This window comes from Oryctolagus cuniculus, chromosome 17 (genome assembly GCF_051225735.1).
Source record: "Oryctolagus cuniculus isolate XC-2025 breed Fujian yellow rabbit chromosome 17, ASM5122573v1, whole genome shotgun sequence".
NCBI lineage: Eukaryota > Metazoa > Chordata > Mammalia > Lagomorpha > Leporidae > Oryctolagus > Oryctolagus cuniculus.
This window is the reverse complement of record NC_142883.1, coordinates 45,568,951-45,584,021: the sequence shown is the minus strand read 5'-3', so window position 1 is coordinate 45,584,021 and position 15,071 is coordinate 45,568,951. Positions and strand designations below refer to the sequence as shown.

At 51.7% G+C, this 15,071-nt stretch overlaps 1 protein-coding gene across 10 annotated transcripts in view; it reads left to right on the top strand.

The window, feature by feature from the left end:
- Nucleotides 1-15,071, top strand: part of SLC6A4 (solute carrier family 6 member 4) — a 41,579-nt gene that overhangs the window by 18,303 nt on the left and 8,205 nt on the right. For 9 of the 10 annotated variants that reach the window (XM_008270955.5, XM_017349146.4, XM_089317539.1 and 6 more), the window contains exons 5-13: nucleotides 2,156-2,294; nucleotides 3,458-3,592; nucleotides 3,942-4,045; nucleotides 4,456-4,583; nucleotides 5,558-5,670; nucleotides 6,836-6,967; nucleotides 7,967-8,066; nucleotides 10,360-10,460; nucleotides 14,629-14,796. In XM_008270955.5, the coding sequence (XP_008269177.3) occupies nucleotides 2,156-2,294; nucleotides 3,458-3,592; nucleotides 3,942-4,045; nucleotides 4,456-4,583; nucleotides 5,558-5,670; nucleotides 6,836-6,967; nucleotides 7,967-8,066; nucleotides 10,360-10,460; nucleotides 14,629-14,796 (1,120 nt within the window). Of the gene's footprint in view, nucleotides 1-2,155; nucleotides 2,295-3,457; nucleotides 3,593-3,941; nucleotides 4,046-4,455; nucleotides 4,584-5,557; nucleotides 5,671-6,835; nucleotides 6,968-7,966; nucleotides 8,067-10,359; nucleotides 10,461-13,593; nucleotides 13,760-14,628; nucleotides 14,797-15,071 lie in introns of those variants that run through there. The other variant, XM_089317540.1, reaches the window with a different exon arrangement.

Genomic DNA, 15,071 nt, shown 5'->3' with positions numbered 1-15,071 from the left:
TCCGATCCCTGCCCTCACGGTGCAGAATTACTCCCCTACAGCAGAACCACCTCCTTCCCGTGCCCCCCTTTTGGCTAACTGTTGTGGAAACAGAGTCTCCATGCTTCTTCAATAGTTTGGAACTACTCAAGTAGTTTTTGGTTTATAATGTGACTTTATACCCTTGGATGAAGATGCCAGGAGGAAGTATTTTCTTTTTCTTTAAAGATTTATTGAAAGGGCCGGCGCCGCGGCTCACTAGGCTAATCCTCCGCCTAGCGGCGCCGGCACACCAGGTTCTAGTCCCGGTCGGGGCGCCGGATTCTGTCCCGGTTGCCCCTCTTCCAGGCCAGCTCTCTGCTGTGGCCAGGGAGTGCAGTGGAGGATGGCCCAGGTGCTTGGGCCCTGCACCCCATGGGAGACCAGGAGAAGCAGCTGGCTCCTGCCATCGGATCAGCGCGGTGCGCTGGCCGCAGCGCGCCGGCCGCGGCGGCCATTGGAGGGTGAACCAACGGCAAAGGAAGACCTTTCTCTCTGTCTCTCTCTCTCACTGTCCACTCTGCCTGTCAAAAAAAAAAAAAAAAAGATTTATTGAAAGGCAGAGGTACAGAGGGAGAAAGAGAGAGATATCTTTCTTTTTATTTATTTTTTTAACTTTTTTTTGACAGAATCCGGCGCCCCAACCGGGACTAGAACCCGGTGTGCCGGCGCCGCTAGGCGGAGGATTAGCCTAGTGAGCCGCGGCAACGGCCGAGAAAGATATCTTTCATCCCCTGGTTCATTCCCCAAGAGGCTGCAATGGCCAGAGCTGGGCTGAGCGGAAATTAGAATCCAGGAGCTTCTTCTGGGTCTCCCATATGCGTGCAGGGGCTCCAGCACTTGGGCCATCTTCCAGCTGGCAGAGGAGGCGGGCCCGTGTCCGTGGTGCACATCACCTCTCTGCCGGGGGCTGAGTGGGCGCAAGAACCTCCTGGCTAAATGGCACGCTCAGGCCTGCTAGCCCTGGCCCCGCACTAGAGGCTCCACGGGGAGGGACTGGAAGCACTGTTTTCCCCGTGAGAGGTGGGAAGGAGAGTGGGAGAGTGCAGGTGGAGGAGAGGTGTGGCGGGGTGACGGTGGCCAAGGCGGGCTCTTTTCTTGGGTGTCTGCACCAACCCCATGGCCCTGGGCTGCAGAGCGGAGCTGCGAGGAAGAGGGAGGCAGAAGGCCCCGCCCTCTGGGGGGGGGGGGCAGCGGCAGCCGGGGCACAAGTCCAAGGGGATCGGAGATGCAGGCAGTTGTTGGGCGACCTTGTCCTCAGAGCTGGGGGGGCTTGGCTTTCTCCGGACCAGGAGGAAGAGGCCAGGAGGACCCGGCCCCGGCGGGGGAGGCCAGGGCGTGGTCATCCCACTAGGTCAGTTCCACGTTGTTGGCACAGGCCCCGCCCCCGAGCTGGAAGCGGCTGTCGTAGAGCGTGGGGCCGAGGTGCCAGCGGTTGGCGCGGTAGATGCTCAGGTGGGTGTACACATCGGGCTTGTAGGTGAGCAGGCACTTGATGTCCGCCGCGCGGATGGCCGAATCTGCCTCCAGGACACCCAAGAGGTCCGTGAAGTCGTCCGTGTAGACACAGATCTTGCGCAAGAACCCTGTGTTCTTGCCCCCACTCAGCCTCCAGCAGAGAGGGGATGTGCACACGGACACGGGCCTGCTTAGCAGGGAGCTGGATCGGAAGTGAAGCAGCCAGGACACGAACTGGTGCCCACATGGGATGCCGGCATCACAGGCAGTGGCTTTGCCTGCTAAGCCACAGCTCTGGCCCCAGAGATGGTCTTTTTTAATGCTGGAAGTTCACTCAATGGAAGTCCCAAAAGAGGTACTTCCAGGTATGGGAAGGTACCTGCAACCCCTTCCTACAAACCTTCACGTAACCAAAGACCAGCTGTCGTGTTGGCCAGAGGGACTCGGCTCCCAGCCAGCAAAGGAGAGACCAGAAAGTGTGCCTTGGCCCGAGCACTGTCAATGTGCTGCTAACCCTGTCCATGGGGCAGGGCCAGTGCCAGCCCTTCCTGAGGCCCTGTGTGACCACTTGGTCCACACAGCACAGTGTCCTTTTCCCCTGGCTACCTTCCTGGACGTGCCAGTGTGTGTGTTCAGGTCACTGTCCAGATCTCTCAGGGGCCTTTCTTTCTCACTCCAGGCGCCACGTCTTGCAGATCCACCGGTCTAAGGGGCTCCAGGCCCTGGGGGGCATCAGCTGGCAGCTAGCCCTCTGCATCATGCTGATCTTCACTATTATCTACTTCAGCATCTGGAAAGGTGTCAAAACATCTGGCAAGGTGAGGAGGACCTAGCTGCCGATGCAGACAGGCCGGGGCACAGCCATTGTTTCCTTCATACCTAACACATCCCATGATGCTCCGTCTCTCTCTCTCTCTCTCTCTTTTTTTTTTTTTTTTGACAGGCAGAGTGGACAGTGAGAGAAGAGAGAAAGGTCTTCCTTTGCCGTTGGTTCACCCTCCAACGGCCACCTCGGCCAGCACACTGCGCTGATCCGATGGCAGGAGCCAGCTGCTTCTCCTGGTCTCCCATGGGGTGCAGGGCCCAAGCACCTGGGCCATCCTCCACTGCACTCCCGGGCCACAGCAGAGAGCTGGCCTGGAAGAGGGGCAACCAGGACAGAATCTGGTGCCCCGACTGGGACTAGAACCCGGGGTGCTGGCGCCGCAAGGCGGAGGATTAGCCTAGTGAGCCGTGGCGCCGGCCCTGTCTCTTTGACCACGTTAGAAAATTCTAGAAATAGGTCAATTCCAAGAGCCATTATCTGATTGATTGATTGATTGATTTTTAAAAAGATTTATTTATTTGAAAGACAGAGTTACGGAGAAAGGTAGAGCCAGAGAGAGAGACAGGTCTTCCATTCTGCTGGTTCACTCCCTAAATGACTGCAACGGCCAGAGCTGAGCTGATCTGTGGCCAGGAGCCAGGAGATTCCTCCAGGTCTCCCATGCGGGTGCAGAGGCCCAAGAACTTGGGCCATCTTCTACTGCTTTCCCAGGCCACAGCAGAGAGCTGGATCGGAAGAGGAGCCTCCAGGACCCGAACTGGTGCCCATATGGAATGCCGGCACTGCGGGCTGGGGCTTTAACCCGCTGTGCCACAGCACCAGCCCTAATTTATTTTTCAGTTTCTTTAACCAGTGGGTTCTGCTGTCACAATGGTGGTGACAGTTTACATGGACATGCTCAGTGCTTTCCACTGGCTAACACTCTTGTTTCCCACTAGATCTTATCCCCATTTCACGTCTGAGTGCAGCCTCTGGCCATGCTGACTCTGCTCTCTGTCTCACGCTGAAGGCTGTGGCCTCTCCTCCATACCACCCTGCCTCCTGAAATGACAGGAAGGGACAGACCTCCTCACCCGAACATCTTCAGGAATGACGCTGGCATGCGCCCTCCCTGCAACAGCGTGGTGATGCCCTGTCCGCTCTCCTTCCTCACAGGTGGTGTGGGTGACAGCCACTTTCCCCTACATCATCCTGTCCATCCTGCTGGTGAGGGGGGCCACCCTCCCCGGAGCCTGGAGAGGTGTTCTCTTCTACCTGAAACCCAACTGGCAAAAACTCCTCGAGACAGGGGTAAGATGCGCAGGGGAACAGAGCCTGTCATTTTCCTACATGAAGCTAGTCCTTCTCTGACAGCAGGGGCAGATGGCATTTAGTTTCAATGTGCACATCTGCAATTGAGCCAGAAATATAAGCATTAAAAACTACAGTTTGAGTCCACTGGATGGGTTTATGCTAAATGACAGGGAGAGAGACTGCACGTGTCTGTACTTGCTATGTGGCCATCCTGGAATAAACCTTGAATACTGGTTCTCCTCTCTGCACATCTGCGCCAGTGTGTGAGGTATGCGGGGTCTGCTGTGCCCAGCGGTGGCCTGAATCTCAGCCCTCACCCCTGCACCCCTTCCCTGCTGTGCTCCAGGTGTGGGTGGATGCTGCCGCTCAGATCTTCTTCTCTCTCGGGCCGGGCTTTGGGGTCCTGTTGGCCTTCGCCAGCTACAACAAGTTCAACAACAACTGTTACCAGTGAGTATATGCAGCCCCCAGCAAAGGCTCAAAGTCAAGTGAGGATAGGTCAGCTGAAGGCGGCGTATTGAAATGCCCTAAAAAAAAAAAAAAAAGAAAAAGAAAAGAAAAAACCATGGCCTCAAACCTGACTGGGCCCACGTGATGATTGTGCCCCTCGGTGGTGTCACAGGTCCCTGGCCAATTCACCCATGAACAGAGCACCCACCCCTCTCTGCTCTTGCCCCCAGGCCATGCATGTGGTCACAGCAGTGTGTGCTTCTGACCAGAGAGGCTGGGCTGTCGCAGGGAAGGGGCAGGCTTGAGTTCCTTTGAGTGTAGCCTCTGGCCTTGCCAGGTGGGCCCTGCTCAGCAGGGTTGGCACAGGTCCCACCTCGGAACTGTCTCAGCCCTCCGGGTTTCCACTCCAGAGACGCCCTGGTGACCAGCGTGGTGAACTGCATGACCAGCTTTGTTTCCGGATTCGTCATCTTCACAGTGCTCGGGTACATGGCGGAGATGAGGAACGAAGATGTGTCTGAGGTGGCCAGAGACGCGGGTAGGACCCCAGGCTCTCTTGGGCTCCTTGCTCCTGCTGGACTGCTTTGCTCCTGACCAGTATCTGATTTCTGAATTATTTCTAAGTGTTCCTATACGAGTCCAGAGGTTTGAGAGAAACATGCTGTGGGGATCTCGCCCCTTTCCATGTGTTCAGGCTGTGGTGGAGGGGGGCTGGGGGCTGGGGGCTGGGGGCTGGGGAGGGGAAGCAGCTCCCTGTGGCTCCCAGGACTGGGTAAGGCCTTCCAAATCCCATGGGCTGGAAAAGATGGCTAGGATGATGGCTTTGAATCCAAGTTTGGGTCCTGTAATGGGTCCAAGTCTGGTAAGCAAATAATTATTAGACCTTAAAACTGTGCTTGCAGAAAAATAAAATTTAGCTGAAACGGCTGTTTTGCTGCACTGTGAGGTTTAGAAAAAAGAGCAACAAAGTCTCAGGACTCCTTTGTCAATACACCTGTGTCTTTGGCCTGCTGTGGTGCTTTGACCCACCTGGCATCTGTGACAGCAGTGCTCCTGGCTGGCCCGTGGGAGCGGAAGATGTGTCCCTCATGTCACTTTACAATAGCAGGAGGTCCTGTTCTCTGCCTTAGGCCACTGTGACACTATGGAAAGCAACATCTATTCTGGAACAAACGATATCAAAGGGGGCTGAATGCCATGGGATTTCAGAGATTACCAATCTTGGCCCGATAAAGTCCCCTCTGGACAGTCACACGGTGGAAATGCCTAATCTTGTGTGCAGCATTGCTGGTCTTTGGGTCGTGGGCCGGTTTCCTTCCCCTGTGTTAATTGCAGAGTAGATGCCTCCCAGAATGTTGGGGTGGCCAGGAAATGTGTGTGGAGCACAAGGAAGCAAAGCACTAGGTTCATGTTAAAGCCTGGGTCACGTGTGTTGTAGGGGTGGCTGTTCTGTGGTGACATCTTTGCAGGTCAGGTCTCAGCGTCCACGTCCTCCTCTCGCCCCCGTCTCAGGCCCCAGCCTCCTCTTCATCACGTATGCGGAAGCCATAGCCAACATGCCAGCATCCACTTTCTTTGCCATCATCTTCTTCCTGATGCTAATCACACTGGGCTTGGACAGCACGGTGAGTGAATGGGGAGGGAAATGGGCTCTGGAGAGGAGAAGAGAGGAGAGCAGGTGGCTGTACCCATCCCCTCCCACTGAGTTGGTCCAGGCCTTGTCGGCCACCTCTCCCGGGCATTGCCCAGGTGCACCTGGTAATGGAGCTTACCACCTCTAGTACCTTAACACATTAGATCCCATTCTCTCTCTCTCTCTCTCCTCTCTCTCTCTCTCTCCTCTCTCTCTCCTCTCCTCTCTCTCTCTCCTCTCCTCTCTCTCTCCCTCTCTCTTTCCTCTCCTCTCTCTTTCCTCTCCTCTCTCTTTCCTCTCCTCTCTCTTTCCTCTCCTCTCTCTTTCCTCTCCTCTCCCTCTCTCTCTCTCCTCTCTCTCTCCTGTAAAAACCTAAAGGGAGGGCACAGGCATGGTGGTGCAGTAGGTTAAGCCACCATTTGCAGCTGGCATCCCATAGCACAGTGCTGGCTTGAATCCTTGCTGCTGTTTTTCTGCTCCAGCTCCCTACTGATGCACCTGGGAAAGCAGCAGCGGCTGGCCCAAGTGCGTGGGCCCCTGCCACTCACATGAGAGACCAGAATGGAGCTCCTGGCTTACGCAAGGCCCACATGTGGCTGTTGCAGCCATCTGGGGAGTGAACCAGCCCATGCAAGTTCCTTCTCCCTTCTCTCTCTACAGCCTTGCCTTCCAAATAAATGTTTTCTTTTAAAAAGACAGTAATAAATAGATTACTTATGGTAACTATGAAATATTATTGAAACTTTTGCTGAGTTAAAAGCTTGGGGCTTAATGGGTTAGACTCTAATGGGGTGATGCTGGGGAAGCATATGTGACCTGTCACTTTCACGGTCCCTTGATGGCATGATCCACCCACCAGCCAAGGTGCAGTCCCACCCAGCATTTAGCTCAGTGCACTGATGCATGTGGAGTGAGTCTCAGCACTGAGTTGGCCTTCATGGTGTAAGCAGTCTCCCACAGGAGCTCACATCCCAAGCTTTTCTTTCCTGGATGTCCCTAGTGATGGGCTGAGTGACAGCATAGAGCAGGATGTCTCCGTGGGCCAGTGCATCTGGCCAACTGGTCACGATCCGCTGGACCGCTCGCACGGCAGTCTTGCCCTCCTCCAGTCCGCTGTCCCAGAGCCGCCCCGCTGACCACCTGTGTGTACCTCCCAGTTCGCAGGCTTGGAGGGGGTGATCACGGCCGTGCTGGATGAGTTTCCGCATACCTGGGCCAAGCGTCGCGAGTGGTTCGTGCTCCTCGTGGTCATTACCTGCTTCTTTGGCTCTCTGATCACACTGACTTTTGTAAGTACCACCCCCCTCAGCTCTGAGCCGACCTCCCCTACGACAACAGAATGCTAAAAGAAGCTGTTTCTTTCTGCCCTACGCAGTGCCCTGGCTTTGGGGCTCAAGGAAGGGAAATGCTACTGCTGTTAGAAGGTTTTGCATCTAGGAGACGAAAGTTCGTTCTGAGCTCTCTGTGGTATCCAGAGGCTGTCAGCACTCTACGGTAGACCTCACTCGATTTCAGGCATGGCCAAATACCTGCAGAAACACCAGGGTGTGTTTGTCCAGTCTCTTTCCACTCCACAGGGCTGCTTTCGTGGGAATACTGCCCTCACGGCCTCTTAGGCAGAATATCTGGAGGCTGGCGTGTCGTGGGTAAAGCATTTGTCTCCTCTAGAGATTACTATGGTACAGACGTGAGACCCTTGCTGGTGATTTTTTTTTTTAATTGTTAGTAACTGAGACAAATACTGTACAGTGCGCATCAGATGTCCCTGCGGGCTGTGTCCTCCTGACTCACTGAGGAGTTTATAGCGAGGCATCTTCAAGCCATGACTGCAACTACTCTGGGGCTTCAGCTGGAGAAGGAGCCAAGGCAGTCAGACAGGGTTAACAGAGAAGACAGACCATGACCAAGGTGCCCAGTGTACCTGGAATCGCGTTGTCTTCCTCTCTCTAGAGGCGGGAAGTCTCGCACATAGGGTATACAGGAGGTGCTCAGGAAACTGAAGAGAGTTGGAAACAGACCCAGGGGCCCTTTGGCGCTCTCTTAAAGCTTAGTGAGGGGAGAGTACAAGATGAATGTGCTCCTCAGGGCGGGTGCAGCTGCCTGGTAGGGTGCAACCTGGCCCACGCTGCACAGGCCAGTCCTGCAGGCAGGCTCTGGAATATTTAGGATAACAACAATTCTGGACAACCCATACCTTGGACCTAAACCAAGACACACCTGCAGGCCCCCATGGTAAGGAGGGGCAACGCCTCGGAGGACCTTAACCAGGTTCGCGATCTCGTCCCCAGGGGGGCGCCTACGTGGTGAAGCTGCTGGAGGAGTACGCCACAGGCCCAGCCGTGCTGACCGTCGCGCTCATAGAAGCAGTCGCTGTGTCTTGGTTCTATGGTAAGATGGTTCCTTCAGCCAGCAGAGACCCTTTGTTTTTTAAAATTTTATTTATGGGTTTTATTTATTTGGAAGGCAGAGATCTGTCTTAAATCCCTTGATTCAATCCACATATCCCACGGGGACCCAACTCCTCGAGGCATCTCACCTACTGCCTCCCAGAGGACACGTCTGCGGGAAGCTGGAATTGGAAGTGGAGCTGGCACTCGAACCCAGGCGTTCCAGTATGGGTTGATGACGTCCCACGCGGCAGCGTACCACTGTGCCAAATGCCTCCTCCACCAGAGATCCTTCCTCCACCCTCCTCAGCTGGCACCCAGTGAGGAGGGCTGGTTTCACCAAAGAAAGGCAGGGAGGGGCGATTCAGAAGGTGTGGCTTTCTGATGGGTGCGCAAGACAACCTCACCGGGGTGCCTTCTTGAGACACAGCATTGCCCCTGCGCTCTGTGCACAGATTGCCTGCACCCGGAGGACTTGTTTTCCCTGCTGAGTTTGAAGGTTTACCCAGTGGAGACAGTAGAGGGGTTCCACATAGCTCATCTGTGGCAGTGGTTTAAGATCTTGAGGGGCTCTGAGACTTGGAGAGACAGCATGGAAGGAGTGTGCAGCAAATGCACTTGCTAAGTACACAGTAAATCTGCTGCTGAGCGGGTCTTAGGAGCTCATCTCCTAGGGAAGAGGCGAGAGTGCTCTTACCTGTGTTATTTGCCCAGTAAAATCCTCAGTCTGCCTGCTCTGGCCCTGCACTGGCATTTCATCAGAGTGAAACCTCCAGGAGCATGGGGTTGAGCTGACATGGGCCCAATGGCAGAGCTCCCAAGAGTGCCTGGGCAGGGAGTGGGAGGGTACAGGCAACTGAAATGAGGAAACCAGGTTCAGAGATGATCCTCTGAAAACCAAGAAGTGACTTTTTTTTTTTTTTAATAAGGTTTATGTATTTGAGAGGCAGAGTTAGAGAGCAAGGGATGGGTAGAGGGAGAGATCTTCCATCCTCTCCATCCTCTGGTTCACTTCCAAAGTGGCTGCAGCAGCAAGGCCTAGGTAAAGCCAAGAGAGTCGTCTGGGTCTCCCATGTGGGTGGCAGGGGCCTAAGCACTTGCGCTACCTCCCATTGCCTTCCCGGGCCATTAGCAGGGAGCTGAATCAGAAGTGGAGCAGCCGGGACATGAACTGGCACCCATATGGAATGCTGGCATTGCAGGCGTAGGCTTAACCTGTTACACCATAGTGCCAGCCCCGACTGTTTGATTTTTAAAATGTGTTTATTTACCCCCTTTCTATGGTAAAGCCCCGTTAGCATGGTAGACATTACACATACTATGGAGAAGGTGGGGGTGGGGGTACATTCAAGTTGCACACAGGCCTGGTATTGTTTAAACAAAAGAAGTCCTCTCTCTGTCCTCAGCAACTCAGAGGACAAAGTTCAGAGTTTGTGAATCAGTGTAACGTTCACCCTGGGAACTGCTGGGAGCTCTCGGGAAGCAACAGCACACACGGCACCTTCCTCTTCTCACTCACCGCCAGTCAGAGCACACAGTTCTCACCATGGCACCTGTTACTTTCTGTAGAAGTCTGTTCTAGATCTGTACATGAATGTGCAGTATTATGGCTAAAACTTCCCTTGAAAGTCTCCAGTAAACAGTCAGTCTCTGTTAGGAAGGGTCGTCATTTTTCTTTTCTATAATAACAATAAAACCCAGTGCATGCTGAGGTTTTATGAAGGCAGTGTGGGCATCAAATGGGCCATTAGGTCGCTCTCCAGATGTCCATCAGTCTTCCAGGTCTGTGTAGAAAGTTTTGTTTGTTATAAAAATGCAGTTTTAGGGCAGGTTATGCACTGCCTGTGAAGCCGGCGTCCCATTTGGGTGCCAGTTCAAGTCCTGGCTGTTCCACTTCCAACCCAGCTCCCTGCTAATGGCGCCTGGGAAAGCAGCAGAGGATGGCCCAGGTGCACCCAGTTCTCCACATGGAGTCCCAGCATCCTCACTTCAGCCTGGCCAGCTGTAGTGCCATTTGGGAAGTGAACCAGACGATGGAGGATCACTCTAACTCTGCCCTCAAATGGATAAACACGTCTTTTTAAAAATGCAGTTTTATGACAAATCCTCCAGACCCACGTTAAGACCAGGTTAGTGTCCTTGAGAGCCTCCTCTGGGGAACTTCCAGACCTGCTACAGTAGTCCACAGCAGGAATTCGGCTCCCTTCCTCCTGGCCGCTGCTAGTGCTGGTCCTGAGATGAGGGGTGGGAGAACAGCCCGTGCACTCTCTCCATCTCTCTGTTTTGGGCTTTAGGCATCACTCAGTTCTGCAGTGATGTGAAGGAGATGCTTGGCTTCAGCCCTGGATGGTTCTGGAGGATCTGCTGGGTGGCCATCAGCCCCCTCTTTCTCCTGGTGAGTTGTCATCGCCCTTTTCCTTCTCATGATTCTGCAAACATTTAGCAAAAATCAATTTTATTGAAGTGTAACATAGGGGGTACTTCAAAAGGTTTGTGGAAATGACATTTTAGAAGTTCAGACAGCATAGAGTGTAGCAGCTAAGATATCTGCATTGTACATCAGAGTGCCTGGGTTCATTTCGTGGCTCCAGCTTCTGCCTCCTGCTAATGCAGAGCTGGGAGGCAGCAGTAGTGGCTGAAGTAATTAGGCTCCTGCCTCAAGTGGGCGACCTAGATTGAGTTTCTGGCTCGTGGTTCTTGCCAAGGCCCAGCCCTGGCTGTTGCAGGCATTTCGGAAATGAATCAGTGGATGGGCGCTCTCTCTCTGCCCCTCAAATACATTTATTTTGGTAAAACAAATTTTTGAAATTCATGCATAATGAGGGGTTTTTAAAAAGTTCATGAAACTACATATTATGGGAACACTGTATCTCAGAAATTTTTGTACCAAAATAAACTGTTAATTCCATTTTTTACCAATATTCTCAGACAAGTATGAAAATCATATGCACATCTTCAAGAAATTTTCTAAGTTGAGCAAGCTAGTGTAGACAAAATCATTTCAAGAAGCAAAAACATGACCAGCGTTTCCGAAGTCCCTGTGCCCTTCCCTCCTCTGACTTCCGACACCTGGGGCAGTCTGGTCTTCAGTCACTTTACTGCATCACTCCCCTGCTCAACAGTAGTGATGAATGACATGTACGGAGACGCAGTACTAGTCCAGGCTGGCTTTGTGTTAAAACTTCCCCCGATTGCTCATTTAACTTTCTTAATATTCTTATGAAGTCAGTAATAGTTCTGGTATTCCCCTTCGACATTTAAGGAAGTTGAGGCTTAGTGACATCATGTGAAGGATTCAAAGTCACCTAACAAGTCGGGAAGGATTTTCTGTGCTGCTGAGCAAAGCCCTGGGGAGGGTCCTCATGATCTCCTCTTTGTAATTTTGCGTGCATCTTCTAAAAGAGGCCCACACAAAGGTCCTTCAGCATGGATCCACGTCACAAGTAGCATCCATTTATTGCCAAAGGGCCTGGGTGAGGAAGCGGAGATCCAAGTGTTGTCTGCTGGCTGAGATGTGTTCAGTCCTCACTGCATCCTTGCTTATGGGCCCTGGCCTCCCTGCTGGCGTCCACGTGAAGAGACATTTGCCTCAGCATGAGTAATTCCCTGCTGGCCTCCACACAGGCACCCGGTGCACATCAGCAGGGACTACCCTTCCATTCTTTCATTTACGTGTAACTTCACGGGGCAGGCGGAAGACTTTTAGAACTTTCAGAGGTCAGAAGGTTGTCGCGTTGCTCCTTCAGTCTGTCTCCAACTTACTAGGGTTATCTGGCCATCCCATTTTGTCTTAGGGTAGCTCTTTGACATACAGCTAGCTACCTTTACCGCTTCTTGTGCTCTGGGTTTGACTTCCTTGGGGCCAGCCCTTTATTTCTGTACTTTTTTTGTGATTGCACATCTCAATACGTGTACAATGTTTATTTTTGTCTCCACGACACTGCCGGTGTGTCTCTGTACCTTACAATCCCTCCATAACTTCCATTCCCTTGAATCCCAGAGGTCTCCAAAGCCAGTGCTCACCTCAAGCAGCTGTGGTTCAAGTATTGGGCTCTAGCGTGCCCTGACATCTTGGCCTTGTGGTTCCTTACTACTTTATCAACTTGCTGATGCTTTTAGGTAAAATTAGAATACTTTTGTATTCTTTTGGTGAGGGTTGGTCTGAATTGCCTGGCTTATAGTACCAGAAGCAGAAGTCCTAACAACAATGGGTTATTTATTGAGAAGCGCTGATAGTAATATAAATTATCTACATTTAATCCTTCCATTTGTTTTTCAAAAGAAGAAGGGACACTAGGTTTGTCATTCCTTGAGAGTGGAAGCATATTTGTTTACTTTTGCATATCCATACAATGAAGAAATGATGTCCAGGGCCCAGACTTGGGGGAGGCAAGTGAGAATGTCACCATGGGTATACAATTAAAGGGGACACCCAAAAACTCCGTCCTCATTATAAATACTATTTTAATGCAGTATTTTAAATTGCATGCGAAAATATCCATGATGAACAAAATACCAACATTTTTCCTAAGCACAGGAACAAACCCTGAACCTGGTGGCTCACCTTACTCTGGCTCCTGTCTTTTTTTTTTTTTTTTTTTTTTTTAAGATTTATTTCATTTATCTGAAATGCAGAGTTAGAGAGGGAGAAAGATCTTCCATTCACTGGTTCACTTCCCAAATGACAGCACTGGCCAGATCTGGGCCAGGCAGAAACCAGGAGCTTCTGGTCTCCCTTATGGGTGCAGGGGCCTAAGCACTTGGGCCATCCTCCGCTGCTTTCCCTGGCATATTAGCAGGAAGCTGGATCAGAAGTGGAGCAGCTGGGACTCGAACCTGCACCCATATGGGATGCAGGTGTCACAGGCAGTGGTTTACCTGCTATGCCACAATGCCGGCCCCAGGATCTTGTCTTTTTAAAATTGCATTAATTTATCTGGATGACTGAAATTCTGGCTGTCCCTTAAACATTGGGCATGAGGTGAGAACCTCATGGCCTTACCCTCATCCTGGCAGGAAGGCTTTCAGTATTTTCATTTCTGTGAACTTCGGGCTGTCTAGTGGCAGCCGGGGGTGGGGGTGGGGGGCTTGGGGCATGGTCACCGGGTTCCTTGGCCCAGCAACACTGCTGTAGAGATGTGGGGTCTGGCACAATCCCCGTCATGTCAGCTTTACTCACCTCCTCAGAAGGCAAGTGCTCTAGTACCCAATTAACAGAAGGCAAATCTGTCTTCCACTTCTGAGTTTACTTAACAGGCCCCCTGCTCAGGGCTTTTTAAGACTGCTTTAGGTAAACAATGAGTAGCTTCCTATAAATACTCTTTTTCACTGAAGCCAAGTTACAAAAGAAGAACATGTTGTATATGAGCACCGAGAAGCTGGGATGTGCGGGGCCGTGTCACAAGCTACACCTCTGGCAGCAGTGGAGCGTGTGCCCTCCCTGCACCGCACGTACCTTCCACCTTCCTTGAGATGAGCGGAGCTGGGGGGGGTGCCTCCTTATCAGTCCCACCCCTTCCTGTCCCCAGGTGATCTTCCTTAGCCTCCAGGTCTGAAGAAGGTTTGCAGCGGACCAGGCTGCTGCTCCGAAGGCCTCCTCCTGGACTTAGGATAACACTGCTTAGAAGATGGATGAATGTTTAACAATTTCCCACTTTATTACCTGCAGACAAAGAGAGAAAAGGATATAAATAGATGTTTAACCACACAAATAATTTACATTACTGTCTTTTTTATGGCTATGAAATAATAAAGTAAAATTAAATCAAGAGCAGTAACGAATTCAGCACACGGTTACTAGGCAAAAACTGCTATTTACACTTTCTCTGGAAACCAAACTGAAATAAGGAAACTCATAAAGTGGGGGATGGGACACACCGCGGGACTTTTTTTTTGGTCGAGTTTTCAAGCAAAGCGTGTATTAAGCTGCTTTCTCCCTTCCCTGATTCCTTTCATTATGTGGGCCTGTGGCGGGCAGTCATTCGTTGTTGAGAGGCCTCATGGCACAGCTGCCCTTGCTGAAACCCGAGGCGACGATGGAGCTTAACGCAGAGAGCAAAAGGGGGGAAGGAACAGCCCCAGGAACCCGAGTTCTCAGCAGGTCTTGAGAACCTTGAAATCTTCCCCTGACATAAGGTGGCTTCCATCTGACCAAAAAATCATGGCTGAAAAATACGGGGAAATGAAAACAAGAAATAGGAAGCCCCACGCCTGGCAGGGGCTTGGAGAGGGCCCCCAGCCCCTTCTCTGGAAGTATCTCTTCTCCTTGGCACTGGGCTGTGCTGAAGAGGGTGCCGGAACGTCCCTCACTCTAGGGATGCTGCAACATCGCCATTTAGGGGTTGAGGAAGAGGATGGAGAGGAAGATCAAGCAAAAGCACACGGCTGTTCTATAGACCTGCAGCTTGGGGTTAGAAGGCGGTGACTCAGTGCATTCAGTCTGGGATATAGCAGAGTCTGGGAATCCCCCCAAAGTTATCTTAGCTTTAGCACTTCGGGCTTGTGCTATCAGAGCTGCCTGGTGTCATTAAGATTTTTAATATTTCTTGCAATTTCTGCTTTAGTTTATCATTTGCAGTTTTTTGATGAGTCCACCACAGCTACGACTTTTCCAATATAATTATCCCCACTGGAGTATCATCCTGGGCTACTGCATTGGAGCTTCGTCTATCATCTGCATCCCCACGTATATCATTTACCGGCTGATTATCACTCCTGGGACGTTTAAAGAGGTATGTACTTGTGTGTGTGTTTTCAGACTGGTAGCTGGAGGGAAAAAGGATTCTCTGATACTCTATTCAAAAGAGATATTTTGACCACATGAAAGTCACCAGGAAGTTTCCAGCCTTGTATTCTTACACACCTATACCATGGTGTAAACCTGTTGATGGCTGTCACTGTCATCTTAGCACGTCATCCACAGTCTCAAATACAATGGCAGGAGTGAGCTGATCAGTTGGGTGCCCGGCAGCACTCATCGTGAGTTGGATATCGCTTCCTAAACCTA